The 19,057-nt window shown below is 38.2% G+C and overlaps 1 protein-coding gene across 1 annotated transcript in view; it reads right to left on the reverse strand.

Moving 5' to 3' along the window:
• Nucleotides 1-19,057, reverse strand: part of LOC124167687 (follicle-stimulating hormone receptor-like) — a 573,602-nt gene that overhangs the window by 165,400 nt on the left and 389,145 nt on the right. The window contains exons 6-7 of the mRNA XM_046545674.1: nt 8,599-8,676; nt 7,852-7,923 (exon numbers count right to left, since the gene is read on the reverse strand). Coding sequence (XP_046401630.1) covers nt 7,852-7,923; nt 8,599-8,676 — 150 coding nt within the window. The remainder of the gene's footprint in view (nt 1-7,851; nt 7,924-8,598; nt 8,677-19,057) is intronic.

Genomic DNA, 19,057 nt, shown 5'->3' on the forward strand with positions numbered 1-19,057 from the left:
TATGCCGAATGCTTCCAACTTTTGAATCAGCTTTAAATGCGGAACCTTATCGAATGCTTTTCTGAAGTCTAAAAATATGGCGTCGACTTGAACATATCTGCCACCCGCGGATAAGATATCGTGAACTAAGAGAGCAAGTTGAGTTTCACAAGACCTCCCTTTTCTAAACCCGTGCTGCTCTTTTGCTCACAGATTTTGGCTATCAAGATGAGCCATTATCGAACTGAAAATAATGTTCCAATATTTTGCAAGAAATGGAAGTAAGTGAAATTGGACGGTAGTTACTAGGCTTTTCCCTATCCCCACCTTTAAATATAGGCATGACGTTCGCTGTTTTCTAATCTTTAGGGACTGTGTGTTCTGCTAGAGATTTTTCGAACACTATCTTCAAGTAAGGCGCTATCTCTGACGCTGATTCCTTATACACTCGGGCTGGAATGAGATCAGTGCCTGTCGATTTCTTTGGATCAATAGAGCTGAGTTGTTTTTCTAAACCACTGCTTGAAATACAGATAGACGGCATCTGCTCTTGGTAGAGTAGAGGTAGAGATGTTGATATATTGATCGTGAAATTAGAGAAGACACTATGGAAAAAGTTATTTAAGAGATTAGCTTTATCTCGATTGTTCGTCACTCTATCGCCACGTTCATTAATGAGTGAAGAGCCTGTAGCGCAATTTCCCTGTACCTCCCTCACATATGACCAGAAAGCCTTAGAGTTGTCATCTAAATATTCGCCCAATGTTTTTGTTTTGAATTCACTCAACGCCTCCCTAAGCGTTTTTTTCGTCTCTTTTTTCAATTTTTTATAATCTTCACGCTTTTCTTGTATTTTCTCACAGGTAAGTCCCGCATGTGTCTTTTTTATTTTAGCGTGAATTGCTCTCTATCGCTTAAGAGCTTTACGGACTTTAGCATTGTACCATCTCGGTTCAGTATTAAAACGTTTTAACTTACTGGGAATCGTTTTATCCACGGCTTCCTGCATAATACTAATGAAATTCTTCCATGCTTCGTTTACCCCAAGATTGAGAGTGGCGTCTTTGAAAACAGTGAATGAGTTCGAAAAGTACTGCTTTAACCCTTCAAAATTCGCTTTATGGTATAAATAGACCCTTCTTCTCGACACAGGTTTTCTATCGGAGACGATACGAAACTTTCCATGCACTGCCTTGTGGTCACTTATACCAGCCACAGCCTCAGTTCTGATAACGCACTCTGGAATATTCGTTGCTAAGAGGTCTAGTATGGTGTTACCCCTGGTTGGTGTATCTACTAGCTGAGTCAAGGAATTGGAATAGAATGAGTAAAGCAAAGTTTCGCACAGGTCCTTGTCTTTCCCTCCATTTTTGAAACAATATTTTTCCCAATCGATTGATGGAACATTGAAATCGCCGCCAATTATGACACTACTACGATTTTTCTGAGAAGTAAAACGTCTTATCTGGTAATCTAACTCTAAAACTGAATCTATGCTTGAATCTGGTGGTCTATAATATGCGCATATAAAGTATCTCTTAGCTGAGCATTCGATTGAGCACCAAACACTTTCCAATTCACTATCTCCAAAATTCTCGGCTCTGCTTTTGATCTCATCCTTGACTGCAATGAATACTCCTCCTCCTGTTCTCGTTTTACGGTCCTTTCTGTACATCGAATATGATTTCGGGAAGATCTCTCGGTCGTGTATTTCATCCGATAGCCAACTTTCAGTTCCTATGATTACATCAGCTTCTGTTATTGGAATTAAATGGTGGAAATCAGCAACTTTGTTTTTAATACTACGGCAATTTACAACTACGATCGATAAAGCTTCTTTTATACACGGTTTTGTGGACTTTCCTGATAATTTAAGTTTCTCATTGCATGTTATATTTGATTTTTGTGATGCTCTATCACTATTTTCACTAGGGCTATTTTGACGTTTTGAACGCTTTATTGCTGTTTGGACGGAACCTGTTACCCCACGATTTACTATACCCATATCTACCCTACACTCTGCCCTACTCACTAACCTAAAAAAGGCCTACAATGTTCGAAGATTCTACTCGCTACACACCTCGCTGACTCGGCCGTGTAATGAACTCCCGATCGATCCAGAGTGTTCCGACACGATCGGATTACCGGCCGCAGATCAACGAAGGAGGCTCCGATATCCTTGCAGAACTGACGCAGCCTCTGATTTATGCCTTCCACTCGGCTCCAAATCAGGGGTCCACGATCGATCCTCGGGACAAGACTACAGATCGAAAGCTCCATGTCGACCCCAATGGTCCCGCTCACCAGCTTCACTTAGGCATTCAGATCCCGGAGGGAATCTAGAATTTCCTCAGATCCACGGAAGGTGGCATCATTGACGCCGACATGAGCCACAACCCGCAGTCTGGAGCACTTCGTGTCCACAACCGCCGCACCAACCACCTTCGTCACCTGCGGAACGCCGCCACCCGGAATGCACCAAGACGTCACGCGCTGGCTCACACCTCGTCGCGTGCCCTTTCACGCAAAGGAACCATCACACGGCGGACGTTACTACTCCCTATCACTAAAATTCCCGTCCCTTCCCTCTGTAGTCTCTTCCTACGTGCCGGTCTCGGGGTAGGAGTAGGCACGTCAGATACCTCGGAGTTCCCCTCCGACAGCAACTGGTATCTATTCGAGACGGGGATGGGATTAGCCTCAGCATCCCCTAAACCTCGTCTTAGAGTGACTCAACCACCGTCCCTCCGAGACACGACCCTCCAAACCTCAGGCTTACAGGGTGGCGTTACCCCTTCATCGAGAGATGGACCACGAGGAAGGCTCTCGATCGACCAGCCGGTATTTGCAATCGGGCGAACCCGTGCAGCCCCCGTGGCACGGCGATCTTTCGAAGAAAATTTTTAGGATTTTCCAGCGAGTAATCCGCCGCGCAAGGAAGATTCAGGACCATCTGAGAGGTTTGGTTAACTTATACAGCACATATAGTACAAATTGAATTTTTGGACCATTTTGAGCATAATACACCAATATTTATTCTCCACATCGCCTAGTGAAAAATACGTAACTGTATACGCCAATGTTAATGTTGTCTTTTGCGTACCACACATACTTGAGTTCACCTGTCTCGGCGGCCAAGTATTTTCAGTCATTTTTTAATGTTTACAAGTTAAATAGCTAACAATTTTCCCCCAATTTTAAGTTTATTCGGAATGCAAGTGGTGCCTACATTTTGTATACCGCAACTAACTCCCATCCCATAAATAAGAAGAAGTATTTTAATTTTTATCCTTGTAAAAACTACCGGTAAGATTTAATGAGAGAAGATAATTTTTGCATAATATTTTTCGGGTGAGTAGTCGAATTGCCTTAGTGGCGGTAGCCATTGGACTTCATGGTTTTCAGCAGACTACAGGAAATAGGACTTGATAATTTCAAGCCAGTATCTAGAATAATACCCACAGTGCAAGTAATTAAATAAGATGTGCCATATATGGCACACCATGCAGTGTAGGGTTAAAATTATTTTCAGAGAAATATAATTTTTCACTGAAAGAAGCAGCGAGATATTTATGGGAAATATAAAAATGCCAGGCTTTTAGACCACAATGCGTCGTGAGAAGTGTTGCCCTTTTCTTTCTGGGGAATACTCGTGAATTTTTATTTTCAGTGATTTATAAAGGAAAATAGTGCGAGCAACATAAGTGTGGCAGTAAGACTGTGATTCAACCATTTATGGTGGTCATGGAAAAACATAATTTACCTGCCCTCCTGAAAGGAAAAAGGGAGTATGTTTGCTTATTACTAAACGCATCCTGATAATGCTGGATTACATGGATGATTTTACGAATCACGCCGCCTGCGCCCCTCCCAGCTTGAACTTACCACCATAATTAACAGTTTTAAATAAAAGATGGCAGCACTTTTCCTTAATTTTTTAATTCGTACGACGGCTCATTTCGGCTCACTGAGCCATCATTTTGTCTTGTACCAGACGATGGCTCTCTGAGCCGAAACGCGTTACGCATTCAAATATTCTGGAAGAGTTCGGCCATCTTTCATTTAAATATGACGAACTTCCACCAGATAACGCCTGAATTTGTTAAACTTATAACTAACAGTAGCACCCATTCGCATTAGGCTCTTTCATTCTATCCATATCCTTACTTTATATTTTTATCGGATGAAAATTATGCATGCGTAGTTTTGTGTTTGAAGGAATATGATCAGTATTTGTTCACCGGTAAGACCTACTTAGGGTATTCATTACCTGAGTGTAATTTGTATTATTGCTGTGAAAACATTTACAAATAATAATTTGAAGGACATTGACATTCATGGTAATACCAGGCGCCATATGCGACCGATTCTAGCAGAAAAAAAGGAACGAAAGAGGCTAAAGACTTAGTTTGAGCACTCAATGAAAGGGGCAAGGATAAAAGATATGCTAAATGTGCCTTAAAATGGTAATAAATAGGCAAACAAATCTTATATAATAAATGCTTTCAATGGTTTTTAACTATCGGAAATACATTTATTATAACTATTAAGACATTGAAACTCTCGATGAACATGAAGATGTGGGTTAATGACTTACTGGAATAAATTAAGTATTATTTAAATATTTTCTTAGGGAAATATTATTAATGAATGATATAAATATCGTACCGTTACCGAAGTTAACATAATAATTTAGCGCACATGGGTATTTTCGATTTTTCGTATGATGAGACACGTAGAAAACTGAAGGATAACACACCTGTATCCCAAGAAAAATCTTAGGAATAATGAATAAGCCCATCAGAGTGTCCAAAATACTTAAAAATATGCATTTACAGTGTTTGGTAATAATGTGTTAAAGGCATTATGTAGAAGATTATTTTGTAGGCAACTTTTAAAATCTTCTCTCAGACGTAAAGTCCAATTTCCGTTTCTTCCTTATACGTGCTTTGCGACGTAGATACGTCTCACTGTTTTTTAGTACAAGCCGGACTACTCAGACCATCTATTTCTCAATACCATCAGGGTAAGAGACTTGCTTAACTAGTGAGAATTATGTTACGCCTTGTGTTCTGACACCGGGAGTCGGGGAAGCCGCGAACAATTTAGGAAGGGAGAAGAATGCTTACGTAACACTTTCGCGAACGGTGAGAGCAAGTGAAACTGGCCCTTTTAAGGCACACAAGACGAAGGCAATACCAGAAGTTCGAGCTCAGCGGAAAACGTAGTTACTCGCGCTGGCCGTGGGGACCGAATTTTGAAAGTGACTGTACCTGCATTAAGTTCATCATACAGCGCATAGCAGTCCTATTCATTTTTTAATTGAGTCATTAGTTTTGAAGTTAGTTTGGTTGAAAAGGCTTACATTGCTTACAGCAGCTGCTTTAATATTATGGTCTAAACAATTTTTTTCTGCAGGCAATTAGCAAGGTATAGCTTTCTTATGCCGTAAATGTGAGTTATGGGATCAATAACTGCAGGAATACGCAAAGAGATGGGTACTATTTTGAGAAGAAATGAAGTATGGTAGAGTGGGGACGATTGTGCCATGGCACGGTAGAGACAGTCGTCTTATCAGCAAAATTATAGGGAATAGCGGAGTATGCAAGGGGCTCTCTCCCTAGGTGCCTATGATAGAGGAGCAGCTTGCACGTCTGAACCTGTGCCACAGTATTGCGTCAGGCGTCGCGCGCCGTGAACGCTAAGAGGGCCCCATAATGGTTTTCAGCAGTCAAAATTAAGTAATTTTGTATGATTTCTTTAAATGATTGTTGTTTTATGAAAATAGATAGAATGCCGAATATATTTCCTCGATGAAAGATAGTCATTATTAGTTCAATAAAAGCGATTATTTTGTTAGTAAGTTATTTTGTATCAACATGGCGTATGTTTTTTTGCGAAAGGGTACTATGGTTACGGTTGTAACATTTTTCCTGGGTACGATTGTGACAAAAGTAATAGTTGTTTTATTTGTTTGAGATGCCCAGAATATGTGTGAGAAAGATTAAAAAGAGGATAAAGTGGAATATTGAAACATGAATAGGGTCACAAAAGAGTGAAACGCGATACTTCTTTGCGGAGAGCTGCGGAAATGCATTGAGCTAATCACAAGTATTTGCTAAGATATGTTCGTAAACGCGATAGCCCTGGCGAAAATGAAAACGTTGTCAGCATGCGTATATTGCTCACAGCAGGGGCGGATCCAGGATTTTTTTCTGGGAGGGGCACAAGCAAGGCCGTATCCAGGATTTTGTTCTGGGTGGGGCACAAGGATACCTCGTAATACAAAACGAATGCAACGATAATGGGACCGTATTAAATATCATGCATATTTTTGAGGGTCTGGGGGGGGGGCATTCCTTTATGGCATAACTTTATCATAAAATGATAAAAGGTTAAATATTCTCCATAGCGTGCACACATTTCCTCGCCATCTGTATGGCAGTGTACGAAGCACGTATTTTTTAAGCGTAATTTCCCTAGTAGGTCTACTCAACGGTCTGTTTTACTGGTAAATCAGGTCTTATAGAGCTTCTTCTTATGTAATTCTTCTTCCAACCTCATCTTCTTCTTCCTCCACACGCCCCTGAGGCAATGTACGAGGGTTTCCCAGAAAGTAATACACCATTTTTTTTCTTAGACATTTATTAATTGAACGTTATGAGAATCACACACACGAAAGAATGATTTTCAACAACGCCCTATTTTTCTGCATAATCACCCTATGGTCCTCCCCCAGCGTGAAACGAGGGCATGTTTGCCCGGCTGGCTCGAATCTATCTTCTGGCCACGGAGCCATTTTTTCACTGAGTGAATCACATCCTCGATGCCCTCAAAATGTATTCCTAGATGGTATCCTGTCATGGCCCAAGCAAGTGGAAGTCCGAGGGAGCCCGTTCATGGCTGTACAGTGGATGGGGGAACACTGTTAAACCCTGCTTTGCCATGTGTTCAGCAGTCCTCGAACTTGTGCGGGGCCGAGGGTTATCGTGATGAATCAAAACATCTCCTCGGGTGTATGGCGCCGAAATCGCTGAGAGCACGTCTTGAGGCTTGTTAATGTGTTGACATATGTCTTTGAATTAATGGTTCTGGCTCTTGGCATTAATGGCATCGCAATAGCAACATCAGCTCGTGTCTTTGGAATTTTTTTTGCATTTATATCGGTTACTTTTTTTACACGGTAGAGCTCCTTAAACTTGGGTGTCTTGCCTTTTTTTACAGCCAGTAACTCAAAAAATTTGTCATTTGCTAAAATTTTTACAAATCGATCTTGCATGCACAGCTAATGAGAATAAATGTCGCAAATCCCCTAAAACACACTGCAAATATAAGGAGTTTCACTACCTCCAGCCAGACATCAAGGATCAAACTATTTACATAAGTAGCTAAAGATGATGCGCTTCTAGGCTGCTAAAAATATGTGCTTTGATCAAAGCTACAAAACATACCTATATAAACAAACATACTTACAAAAATTTTTTAACTCGTTAGTGCAGTGAAAAAAACTTTCACAGGAAAATACCTTCAACTACCGAAAATATCTGCGAAATAATAGCCTTCTCATTTAAACTTGAGTAAATTGATAAAACAAGATGTTCAAGGGGTGATCTTGTACTTGCTGAAATAAGTTTTGACCTTAACACTTAGGAGCCCAAGAATGTGGTGCAAGGGAGGAAACTATTTGAATAGAAATCCGTTCTTTAACTTTCGGGTTTTAGAAAAAACTAACGTTTATGTGAGAGAAACATAAACAGCTAACTCTTCTATTTCATCGTCACTTAACATTGAACACTTTATTAAATTAACAAATTAAATATTAAATTTGAAAACGCTAAAAGGAAAGGAACAATTATTTTGGGTTATACTCACATCATCTGCATTATTCCAGATCCGACTTCACGTAAATCTGGTACTTCCTCAAGGCCAGTGTGAACAATTCGCCTGAAATGAAGGAAGAATATCCATGAAGAAATGACGGCATGAAAATTGGAATAGAAAACTTTAAAAACTATAAATTTGCATTCTTGGATAAAAGGAAATTATATTTTTAAATCTCAGACAATGTCCTTGAATTTACGTTATTACTTAAAATAAAGGTTTTCATTGTATAATTATAAAGCAAGAATTTCATGGATGGTGTAGAAATTATTTGAGGAGCATTACTACTTACACTTGAATTTTGCCTCGAATCGTACATAGAGTCGATGTTGTAAATTACCAATAAATGTCGCAGTACTAAAATTGCCGTAACATTCTAAACAGTTTATTTCAAAATTTTTGCACAAATGAACGCAAACGGTTTCCATTTAAGTTAGGCATTATTTCTCACCACATACATTCAAAGTTTTGCTTTTTCTAACTCTTGATGTTCATAAATGCATAAAAAACCATATTTCAAATCCATTAGGCGACAGAAAAGCATGTCTTTTGGAACGAAATATAACCAGGCGGCCATTTGCATTCTCGCAGAGCAAAATGCATCCATAAAATATTATTGAAAATTATATCTACCTTTTATACTAACTTGAGATAAATGATATTCTAGAATAAAAATGCATTTGCAGCAGAAATATACCGTTCAAACTATTGAAGATACATGATGTAATGATAACTTACAATGTGTATAGGCTGCTACTAATTCCATGGAATATTCCTGGCGAGAGGACTTTCAGAGCAGGAGCTTGGGAGATATATCTGCGAAAGATGAACGGAAATTAAAATTAAAGTCATACTTTATTGCTTAAACATTTACTTTTGATAAATGGTAGCAAATGCGCGTCACATAGTAAATGGTACATAGTTAACTTTGTAATATTTTACATATTTATATTCGTTTATATATTTTTATTTATTTTTTATACATTTGTACTTGTTATGTTTTCCTCCACTTGCTTTAAAACTATCACCATTTGAAAGCATAAATTAAAAAATGCCATCACCCTGGTTCGGGAAAATAAAAACGACGGAACAAAAATGAGGCAAAGAACTTAAAATTTATTACATACGCTAGTGCTAAAAAAAATCAGCAATCAAAGAGATGCAGTAACTAATAAGAATGAAAAAGAAACTGCTTTAGTGTTTAGAGCTTGGAGAATGGTATTGAAATTGGACCATTTCATAAATTGGTCAGCGTAATGGCCAATCATAAATGACGAGGTTACAGTCAATTTTTCACCTACTATAAAGCCGCAACAGCATGGAGGGCATGCCTCATCCGTCACAGATATGAAGTGTTTCTCGAGTGGCGCAGACCTCTGACTGATTTAATTAAAACTAAGTTAATTTTTCTTAGGTAGTAATGTCCATTTCCGAAATGGTGGAAGTTGTTGACAGAAAAAACCTATGAATACAATTGAAATTCAACGGCATCACTTCATAATGCCAAAATTAAATGTATATTCTAGGGTTCGTTTTGAGCTATTGTTTTTATTAACTCCTACCTTAGATGGTTTACTATTTCTTGCACAAGTTTGAACTGGTCACTTTTAAAAAACAGTGATCAAAATGACTCCGGAAACAGACTCGATTTTGTCTAAAAATATTTTGGAGAGCTAAAAATTTAGAACTTGACATGACAGGTTTTCAAGGTGATAAATTAATTAATATATGATAATTTTTACAGTTTACAAGTGCATTCAGAGAAATTGTAAATGTTACTGTTGAATTTTGACTACAAGGATACTGAATCAGAGAAATACTAAGGCTCAAATTTCTGCAGAAAAGGCAGTGGGTTTATAAGCTAGTATTGACAGATTTCCAATGGCATCAAGATGACAGTTCACGTATCAGTGAGGTATTGAGATCACAAGAATGTATTGGGCAATTTTATCTGGAATTGATCCTGTCGATCACCCTCACATGCATCTATCTCCCGCTTGCCATTCCTCGGATGACAGGTGTGAGGAAAACGGCTACCAACTACTAAAGTTTGTAAGGGACTGATTTCCTCAGCAACGATAGCGCCTCAACATCATGTCAGAGGCAGAAGGAACGAGGGCACAGACCGGCTGAACTTCACCAACACAAGCGGGTGAAATGTTAGCATATAAGTGAAGATGGAAGTCGTACAGGTGAATCGCAAGGACGAGAGGCTTTAACTTTGGCGATGACTGGATTGATTTCTTTCCATTGGTTCGCTTAACTTCGATTAGTCTATGATTTTCATATCTACCGATAGAAAGCTTCTGCTTCAATTAACCTCAATTAAGAAAAGAAGAATTTAATACAAAGGAAAAAATGGGAAGGAATGGAACTGAAATTTTAAATTACTTTAAAAGCGCCTTTAAGGTAACATTACTGTCATCATTTTTCCATAGGAAATCACCTATTTTGAGAAATATAGATTCTTCATCTCTCTAACAACTGTAACTATTTAAGTGAACATTTTTTCGTGCGAATCAACAAAATGCTACTTCATTCTCAATTGATTCATAATATAATTTAAAGAAAGATAGACATCACGGCAGTCTGATCGTACAAGATTTTTTTTGCCTTTAAACAGCCGTTATGTTTATATTATCCAAAAAGTGTGTTCACATAAATTCGTCCGTAAAGTTGGGGCCTCACTAATTTTACATATGCCCAAATTTCTCTTCACAAAGATCAAATAAAAATGGAACCTTTATTATACGAATTCATAATATGAATTTTTATTCAACTGTCGCTTGATAGAACATAATCAGAATAAAATTTTCCATTAAAGGTTCTCATCATCACTAACATCCATGGAATTCATCCCTAGAATTTAATGTTTGAGAGATAAGCAGGTGATAAGGCCATGTGCGAATATCATTCACCGGGTTTTCACCGCCGGCGGAGGGTCTCGGTAGACGTGCTCTACAGTCATTGCGCAGAAAAATGTTTTTTAAAGTTAGCATTATACTTTAATTTACTTATTTCGCAAAAGTTTACATGAATATTACTGACTTGCTAGTTCTGACGATCGAAGTGCATCCGTTTAAAATCCTAGACTAAATCTTTGGACACCCTCAAAAATTCTAAAATGCACTCTACAGCAATAGCTGAGATGTAAATTATCATTCCCATTAGTTTTCACTGAGCAAAAAGAACGTCAATTACGAAAAGTTAAGGTAACGAGGAAAAATGTATTTCTTCAGCAAATTTTGCGTTATTCTACATCGGTTAAAGCTCCATCCCAAGTCTAACTACACATTTTTGCATTCTAATTTGTTTAATCAGATTAATCAACAATAAATTTTTAATAACTCTGCCAATTAATTTTAGGTACCGCTTATTGGAGTTGGAAAAAAGAAGGCTCTTAAAGTAATGCAAAATCTGCCAATGCCCTCCTTATGCAATTGTACTTCTGTCGGTCAGTTTCACGACAATCAAATTTTTTTAACCCAAACAGTAGATTAAAATTAACGTAAAAATACTTAAAAATATTTAATTTTCCTATTATATTATGCTAACATGATGCCATGCGATGCAAACCATTATTAATTAACTTAACAAGTAATTTTCAAAGCTCCCTACGGGAACATAATCACTCAATGTCGTCCTATAAAATAAGCCGAATACGTTTTATCAAGTGAATCCTATAATTATGATTTTCCCAAACATAGGTATATGTCGTGTTGATTTATTTCAACTTCCACGCTACTTTTGGCTCCACTTCAAAGCTTCGTGATTCAACTTCATTTTTCGCTTTGAGAATCGATAAGGGTTCATGATAATAGGCCAATTAATTTTGTATGCCCCACTGTTTATGCAAGTCACATCACAACTAAGAAGTTTACATAGCAAAAACTGCACAATTATCCCTGAAAGCTGCCTTCTGTCTTCCAATTCAAATAAAGCGTAAGTGGATTATTATTAATGATTCTCATTACTACTACCTTGGAGCACTTCAATACAGAAAATAAAAATCAAAGGGATAAATAAACCTAGAATTTGAGAAACAGAAAAGTAAGCTATGATATTTGACCTTCACGGTACGGGCGTTGCAGTTGCCGGATTATCGAGTTTTAAGTAATACTGACTTACCAAATTGTGAGTTGCAATCTTGACAAATATGGAGTAGGTACATGTGATGTAAAGGGTCTAGCAGGTTAAGATGGTGAAAAATGCCCCCCGATATTTTGATAAATAAAAAATGTGCACTTAAAGTGCATCCAAAATTATGTGTTTACTCAAAGTTACAGGCTTCAACAATGGAAAATAACCCCAGAAAAAATTGAAACACGATTTTTAGTATCTTAACCATATCTCCAGCTATTATTCTTGTAAAATTGTTTTCTTGATTTTAAATTGTGTATACTATTATGGTTACCATTCTGATTTTTTTCAAAAATTTTCAACCGAAAACTAAACTTTTACATAAGTTTCAAATTTTCAAAATTAAATTAAAAATTTTAGGAAACGATATACACGCCGAAAAAATATATGTTTTTACCCCTATCTTAAAATATATTCCTAATTTTTTGCAGGTTTTTAAAATTGGTGGAACAGGGTAAAAAACACGAATAACTGCTTTGCGCCGTTTGCATCTATGCATTCCAGGAGGATGTTTGATTTGGTTTTTGAGAGCAACGATTGTTGATCAGTTTCTAACCTTCTGTTTTTACTTTTGACATGAAAAATTACATTTTGCAATTGTAAGCCTGATACGCTTGCATACGAGACCCTTCGATTAGCCTTATAGTTTACCTAACCTCCTGACCTCACTTTGAAAAGAGACGAACTATATGAGGAGGGACATTCGATGATACAATTAATGAGCACGTGAGGTTTTTATTTTAACTTAGGTAAGAAGAAAACATAAAAACCGCCGCACAAAAATGGTAAGCACCATTAAAAACATATTTTCTTTATTTGAACTGTCGCATATCAGCTACACTTAAAATGGAGTCGAGTGCCATTTATTCAGCTTCAAGATATGATTTTCTTTGTCCAAGTGGAGGAATGCGACGAAGAAATCTCAAAACTCATAATTGAATTTTGCATTTCTCTTCGGCCCACTACACTTCTTTCCTTGCCCTTCCCTGACGGCGCAAATGGCTTTAACTGTCGGTCGTCTCCTCCAAATACTATAACTACCCCACCATCGATGGAGCAGCCAACTTCGAAACGTAAAATCTACTAAAGCACAAAGGCGAGCCTTCAGTTGCAGAGACTGAGGGCCGTATTCCAGAACGTTACTCAAGTTTGATCCCGACTCAAACTCATCTCGGTTGCTACGATGGAATTACGATACCTCACTCAAGCCTCAACTCAAATTGAGTCACCAAGTGTCGAGATGAGCCCGCCATCGCCTCTTTACGAGATACGACATATCTCGCGAAAACACTCCCACGTGAGATATTGTACTCCAATAATGCTATAAATGTTTAATAAAATAGTAATTCAGGTAATTGCCTTATTTTTTAATTTACCGCAGTTAATCTACCTCGAGTCGGTTAAGTTTATTTTTAAAATGCGAACTCAAAATCAAATTAAACTCGAGTTTGAGAATTGTACCACCGAGGTAGAGTGATGACTCAAGTCTCTCAGGTGTGGGAATACGGCCCTGAGAATAGGCTGCAGAGAACGAGGAACGCTCTAGAGTGAGCGGTTATAAAAACGGAGGCAAGTATATACGCTCGGGAGAGACGAAGCGGACATTCGACATACTAGAGACGAAGAATAACCGAAAACAAAGTGCATGTTTATTTTTTATTCCATCCATTGTCAGGAGTCAGTTGTGTTGTTTACGCGACGCCATTATGACGAGGACTCGTCCTCTTGTGCCGTTACTATCTCGCTCGCCGACCACGGGAAAATAGGCCCTCACCCGAGGGCTCTTCATTCCGCATTCTTAAGAACGAAGAACGAGCAATTCGGAAGAGAGCCTCAGGAATGACGTCATTCTACATTCTGTGTGGAAATTTGATGGTGAAATACGAATAAGGTAACCAAAAGGATCGCGTGACGTCCACCCTGCTGAAGATTTATTTATACTTCCACAGCGCTGGCTTTTCAATCGGCATTCAAAAATGGCGAATGCGATGCAATTGAGCGCATAGTGATCCATTTAATAATAAAAATATGTTATTTATTTGCTTTGGGTAATAACCCTTTGAATAATAGAATATACATATCATTTAAAAGAGACGTCACTCCACCAGTCACCATCCCAAATGTAAGAAAAAAAAGAAACAAAGATATTGTACTGCGATGGCTCATTCTTCTTTTTTTCGATGTCCCTTTGCTTGCCATCGCAAAGTTTTTGTCGTCGCCACTCGAAGGATGGGGGCGACAGCGGTCATTTAAGGGTTGGCTGAAAATATTTCATTACACTTGATTTTTTTTGTTAAGAAGTGTATAATTTTTTGTGTTTTGAGAAGTGTATTATGTAATGTTTGTATTTGAGTGAAGTAAGAAAACCGGTGAAAAGAAAGTGACTTTAGTAGTGTATTATATAACCGTTCGAATCGCCCGGTTCGACCAAATGAATCGCGATAGAGCAGACGATCAAGGAAGTAGTGCACTGTGGGTAGGGAAAAATGTTATATATAACCCTTGCCTCAAGCTAGTAACAAGAGGGCGACATAACTGCGATATATCGTATAGAACAAGAGGTATCCTCTATGGTTTAGAATACCTCTTTTGTTTTGATTTTTCCGGAGCCCCAGTGGTCCAACGGCCAACCCAACATAGAGGCGCTGGTGTAGCCTGTTTTTTTTGTGCAGTCAAGGGGACTCCATTACTATTGTAATATTCGTGTGTGCGGTAATGAACTGGGGGCAGCCATATTGAATTTCGCTGTAAACAAAGGTGATATTAAGGCTTATTGATAGTTATTAGTGTTAACTGCAGGCTTTTTTTATTGCTTACAGTGTCCCTTACGATTTTGGAATGTGCTCGATGAAGGATATGAGTCTCAATGATCTTGGTTATTGCTAAATTGCACGGGTATGAAATGTATTTGGTGATGAAAATGTAAGTCTTTGCTTCCTTTATTATTCCGTTTTGATTTAAACCTGTGATTAGCTAACCTTTTCTCATGTTTTCAACATTTCATGTATTTGTATTGTATTTCATTGTATTCCTTATATTTCAATATGTTTTTCATTGTATTTGCAGTTTTTCTAGTGTTCAAACTACTTATGAATCGCAACTGCTATGCTTTGGTTTGTTTTATGCTAATCATTTTGTTGGTTATGTATTTAATTTGCAATTTCAACTCTGTCCTTTCAACTGTTTAATTGTCATCAATTGAGCATAATTCATTAAGTGTTCTACAACGTTTCTAATAACTTTCTCTTTCATTTTGAAGTAAGAACTTAATTTCTACTACATTGGTATAAAATTTTCATCACTTTTCTCGTTGTCTACTTTTGGAATACTTTCTTTCGCATAAGTGATGGATATTAACTTCTAACAACCTTTCATTTTAAGACTCCTCTGCCAAGATATGTTATCTTAATGGATACTCATCATGAACTACTTCCTACGAAATAATGTCCTCCTTTCATAATTAAATAATTATCTTCCATGAAATGATATCTTGCATGCTTATTTCTAGTGAAGTGTTGTTATGGTCTATGGTTTCAGGATTAGCATTATTTTCCCTGTCCCAGAGCTGTTGCAAGATACATCTACCTGAAGGAAAATTGGGTCATCCTCTTTGTCTATAAGTGTGGAGTGTTTACTTAAGTAATGGAATCTGTCTCCTATTACGCAAAGGCTGCTCATCTCTCATGTTGTCATTGATATTTGTTGCTTGTGCATCTCATGTGCTTGTAGAATTGTTAACTTCCACAGATTTCATCTCTAGTATGTCATATTTAAATTGTTACTGTTTTATTTCTTTTACCAGTTATAGTATCAATAAATACCAGTGTCCACTGAGGTAAGTTTCCGAGATCATTATTCTTACCAACCACCAGATCGCCAGTTGACTTTGTACATTAATAATGTATTATGGTTACTAGTTTAGTAACCTGGGGAAGTTCATCAGGAAGAGTTTCCTACATTCATTGCTTTTAAGTTTCTCGCAATTGCAGCAGCATTATTAAGCCTGAATAGCACGCCCTATCGTGACGCGTAAAAAAGTTTGAAACACGCGCTGAGATGTGCATTCAAACTTCGCGGCAGCCTTGAACCACTGGCATAGATGGCACTGATGTATCAAAACCTATACGCATCATCCTTATGGGTATGTCAACCCCTTGCTAGTATGCTCTCTCTCTCTCTCTCATGTCATCATTTTCAGTGTGCTGTCCGCCATCTAAGCTGACAAGAGTGATCTGCGGCGCTTTTCGCCACGCCACCCGGGTGGCGAGCCCATACTTGGCCAACCACCGTTTGCAAGCAACGAAAGCCAGGTGAAACCAACTGTTCGTCCTACATGAAGGATAAAAGGAGGAACTGGGATAAGAAAGTCCACGATGCAAGGAAAACGAGGCCTGACATCAAGGGGTCCTTCCAACAATCAACGAAGTGCTGATGCACTGGCGTGAGTTTCAGTAATTTGCCCTCAATTTCGCCTACCTCGGCATCCAGAATTCTTTTCCTTGGAAGAGACTTCGCCTGGAGAACGCTCGTAAGAATCCTTGCCACCACTCTTCCCACCCATATTACTTGCGTCGAACGACGTTGATCAGAAACTCTGAGCTATCCTGTTTTGTGGCTCTGTTCTGCAGAAAAAGTGGGACTAATTATTCAAGTCACAGTATTTTTCATGTTCATTTGACCAATGATTACTATTTGCTCAATTTTTTCCAATGAAAATTTAACAAAATCAGAATCAAACCAGTCAATTTCCCAATTGTATTTTGAGGTGAAGACGTTGGTGTAAAAGGGCATTTATAGGAGACGACGTTTGTGCCAAAGTGCATTTTTAAGAGACGGCGTGTTGCATGAAGTGTGTTTTGTACAGGAGACGGCGTGTGTTTTAAAAGGGTATTTATAGGAGATGACGTTCGATTTTGAGGGTATTTGAGGAGAAGCCGTGTGTGTGTGAAGTGAGTGTTGTAGGTGACGACGTCGGATCATAAATGGAATGGAATTGAATTTTATTAAATGTTATTGCAGAAAGCGCAATATTTTTCATGATTCATCGCTAATTTCCCATCCTTCGAGCGCATTACTGAAAACGTCAACGCGATTATCGCGGAACCCGTGTCAACCCTATCCAAGCCCTTTTGATTCAATTAAAAGTCTGATTCGAGGGACATCACCCGTCCGTTATTCGACGGCCCGGTCGCTTCAAGCCGAGTCGGTCGACTGACAAACTCAGTTGTGTTTGGGAATCCGGAACACTCATCCTAGAAGAAATCCCGGAGAAAATACACCATATTGGGAGGGATCGTGTGATGGGACCAGTCCAGTACATAATATTGAAGAGCGCATAAAAGCTAGAAGCTGGATAACAAAATCAACTATGATGTACCTTGAATGAAGAATAACAATAAATATAAAATTGTGGAAATTGCTCCTGCTTCTTTGTTATGTTCCGTTTCCACTCCATCTCGCCTGAAACCTTTGATTATATTCTGATAGTCCCTTTGAAAATGTCACGTGGCCGTTGATATTAGACGGGCGAAAAAAGCAGTTGATAAAATGTTAGAAATTGCTTGATCACCAATACCCTCCCACAATGTAGGGAATATAACAGTAATGGAAAAAGAAGAACGAGACGAATTGTAGCAAGGCGTTTTCACATGAATACAGAAAAAAGTCTTTTAAACACAGAAAAATAGATAAAGAATTTCGTATGAAGATGCGTAAATCTCATTTCGCCTATACCGCCAATCCAGAGCGTTTAATCACCAGAGCAAGCTCCCTCTGCTAACGCTACTGGTGGCACGAATTCCTTTTTGGATGGCTACCTTATTCCAATTTGTTCACTGATAAAAGTCGTTAACCTTTTCAAAATAAAATTTCCCCATCTTCGACGTCACATGTTGAAAAGTTATTCACGTCTTATACTTAAACTTCAAGGTACACATTATGAGATATTTTGACTGCCTGAGTTTGACTGAATATTTATTAAACCCCTCTGTTATAAGAAAAACAAATTCGTAATCATAACAGTTGGAAAAAATATTTTAATCATTTCTGTAAGACCTGAAAATATTATGTCTCTACGATCATATTTTCCGTGTGACTTTGGAAGGTAACGGTTCTTAAATGCAAAAGCAAATTAAACATATCACGTCTTCTCCGAGTTTCAAGCGGCTGCCAGCTTAAACCGTGTAAAAGCTAAGTGACACTACACTAACTTACCCGGCGAATTTCGTATCGCTTAGTAATCAATGAACAGTTTCATTATACCATTTAAATCAAGAGCGGCTGTACTGATTTTAATAATTGTTAACTAATTATAGTAAATCAAGAAATAAATCAATAAACTTACAAAAATAAGTGGTAACAATCGCTAGTTAGAAATGAATTTTCTTTATTCAATCTAAAAGCTAGACCGTTGATTCACTTACGCTTAAAATCTCGCGAGAATAGGCCGTAGGGAGCAGCATTGACTTGTGGCGCGCTGTGTATAACTCGGTTCTGAAAAGTTCACCGCATAAACGTGCCCCGGTATACCCTTCACATTCAGCTTTATTCTCTTGGCTCAAGTACCTTCCGATGTACAACAATTTTTGTTTTGTTATCAGGCGCAGGAACTAATAAAATGGATGGTTTATCAACACGTGAACATGCAATATATATTTGAACATGAGGAAAACGGGTTTCTACATACAGACCACAAAAAGTCACCTTGTGATTTGTTATTCGTCATCGCGAATGCAACACGAATTGGAAATTGAATTAGTTTAAACCCAACGGGATCATGGCAATGGGATCATGGCAAATCTCGATAATTCTAGAGACCATCCGCACCTTTTAATTTCCTTCAAATATAGTCGAGTGAATCAAATTAGGTATCAGTTTTTTTAATCACCAATTTCCATTGCATACTTTTGCTTGGCTCAGGTTTCGAAACATCATGATCATCGAGCAAACCTTCAGCTGCAGATTGTGTGGTCGTAAATCCAAGAAGATTATCAATGCAGATGGGTAGTTAGTGACTTTGTCTTCGATTGTTACACAGTCAATAGATTTGCGTGAATGT

The sequence above is a fragment of the Ischnura elegans genome, chromosome 11 (genome assembly GCF_921293095.1).
Source record: "Ischnura elegans chromosome 11, ioIscEleg1.1, whole genome shotgun sequence".
Classification (NCBI taxonomy): Eukaryota; Metazoa; Arthropoda; class Insecta; order Odonata; family Coenagrionidae; genus Ischnura; species Ischnura elegans.